Source organism: Agelaius tricolor, unplaced genomic scaffold (genome assembly GCF_023055355.1).
Source record: "Agelaius tricolor isolate 1412-34295 unplaced genomic scaffold, bAgeTri1.0.p SCAF_10, whole genome shotgun sequence".
Classification (NCBI taxonomy): domain Eukaryota; kingdom Metazoa; phylum Chordata; class Aves; order Passeriformes; family Icteridae; genus Agelaius; species Agelaius tricolor.
Window position 1 is genome coordinate 14,347,064 of NW_027269270.1, and position 2,126 is coordinate 14,349,189.

Consider the following 2,126-nt stretch of genomic DNA (forward strand, 5'->3'; position numbering starts at 1 on the left):
AAACACTCGAGAGTGGACAGTTGGATTTACCCTAGTTTCCCCTTATCAGGAATCTGCTCCGCCAAGCCCCGAAATCTCCAGTGGCCATTCAGTGTGGGGAGTTGCACGTGAAAATGAAACTTTGAGTTCCGCAGGGTGGATGTGTCAAGTAAACAAATTAACTTTTGCATTCAGATGGTAGGTCAGAGAGACCGACGTTTTCTTTGTTTTTCTTCTTTCTTCCTGTTCTCTTGCTTTTTTTTTTTTTTTTAATATTATTTTTTCTTTTCTTTTCTTTTCCTTTTTCCTTTTTTTTTTTTTTTTTTTTCTTTTTGTTTTGTTCTGTTTTTCAAAACAAGGGATTCCCTGTGAAATATTGGAGACGATCTCTGTTCAGTTTCTTTTCTTTCATCCTTCGGTTCTGGAACCAGATTTTAACTTGCCGGTCAGTGAGGTTGAGCATTCTGGACAGCTGCAGTCTCTTCTCTTTGTTTATGTACACGTTGAAGAAAAATTCCCGTTCCAGTTCTCTTATCTGATATTTGGTATAGGGGCACCTCTTTTTCCTCGATCGCTGGGGAATTGCTGAAATTCAAGAGAGAAGAAACTGATTCACGCTGTTGCTACGAACATGCTCATCTAGGGTTTGATCAGAGACTTTGATAATATCCCATTGCCTGCAAAGCAGCCCTCTAGCACTTCAAACAATATTCCTGACGCTTATAATCTCCGGGTGACTTAGCAAGAAAAGCTAATATTTCCCAACTTCTCCTTAAAAGAGAGCTCTTCGAGCAATACAGAGAGATATTTAAATGGGCTGGAAAAATTCCAAGTTTCTCAAACTCCTCTCCACATATCCCCCGCCCCAAACAAACGAAGATCTTAAGCTCTAAACCGAAGGCAGCTCTGAGCACTACCTGTGAAATCTCTCCGTCTCCCCCCGATGAATCAACAATTTAATAACAATTAATATCCTCTTCCAAGAATACCTTAAGCCCACCTAAATTGGTTTCCTATCGTAAACACGCTTTACAACGGTAAAGGAAATCTTATAGGATATATAAAATCCTTTGGATGCTTATAAAATTGCACATAAAATGCGGCTTGACAAAGTGTTGGCCTTGTACTCTTGCCCCCAATTTACTACTGATACCTACCTGAACTGTTGCTCTTCTCTGCAACAGCCTCACCAGAAGGGGAATCGGCGCTGTTTGCTGGTGTCACTTTCTTCTCCTGGCTGGAAGGTGTTTTACTGCAAGTGCTGTTCTGGGCTTTCAAGTCGCCCTTCTCCGCGTCCCCCTCGCTCTCGGAGTGCTGCTGGTACGGGGGTCCGGGGGCTGTCTCGTAAAACTGGTCGAAGCCTTGCGGCAGGATGCCGTTCCTCCCCACCGAGCTGTAGAAGTTGGAGGCGGCGGGAGACGGTCCGTGGTGGCCGCAGACAGGGTCCGTTTTGAACAACATTTCCGTCCTCCTGTTCGCAGGCTGCAGAAAGTCTCTGTGCATCACCTCTTCAGCTGAGTAATAAGGAGCATAACTGCCCCTATACTGCCATTTGCTGCGCTCTAATCCGTATTCCCTGAATGCCACTTCGCGCACAGGTTGAACATGAGGTAAATTAGAAGAATAAGGAAAAGTCATTTGACAGGACGACGATTGAGACAAAAAAGAGGTTTTCGTCGAGAAATCTGAGGGTGAGACGTAATAGGCGCACCCTGGCAGATACATATTGGATGTGCCGTGACTGCAATCGTCAAACTCAGTCATGTCTTCCTTTTTGCGATTGCAAGCAACCAGGAGGCTTCAATGCATTGAACAAGATCCATCTATTGCACAAGAGGGTTTGGACAGGATCAACTAAGAAAAAATCCCCACCGTGTGCTGACGTGCAATTCATCTTGATTGATTCTAGTGGTAATTATGTCACGTGACGCGATGTAGAAATGTCCTTATATCTATATCAGCCCCTCGGAAAGGCTCCTAAGATCTCTCCAAAGAGCCCTCCCAGCACGGGGAGGCGAGCGCGCCGTTTGTACAAATATAGCCGGTTTTAAGTCTCATCCTTTCAGCAGGCGATGCGAGACACACGTAGGTGGTGCGGATCACCTGGGGCCGCGCCGCCCGGGCAGGCGCCTGCCCACCGCCGGAGC

The 2,126-nt window shown here is 45.9% G+C and overlaps 1 protein-coding gene across 1 annotated transcript; it reads right to left on the reverse strand.

Moving 5' to 3' along the window:
* Positions 1-256: 256 nt before the first annotated feature.
* Positions 257-1,743, reverse strand: HOXD11 (homeobox D11). Its single transcript, XM_071434250.1, has 2 exons — positions 1,137-1,743; positions 257-564 (listed from the first exon to the last, which is right to left on the reverse strand). The coding sequence occupies exons 1-2, from the start codon at positions 1,741-1,743 to the stop codon at positions 329-331; spliced, it is 843 nt and encodes a 280-aa protein (XP_071290351.1). The 3' UTR covers positions 257-328.
* Positions 1,744-2,126: the final 383 nt, after the last annotated feature.

Excerpts from the sequence above, each read along its gene's own strand:
- HOXD11 (XM_071434250.1), bottom strand. The coding sequence starts at position 1,743 with ATGACTGAGTTTGACGATTGCAGTCACGGCACATCCAATATGTATCTG. Across the intron at positions 565-1,136 it reads AGAGAAGAGCAACAGTTCAG|CAATTCCCCAGCGATCGAGG; the intron begins GTAGGTATCAGT and ends CTTGAATTTCAG.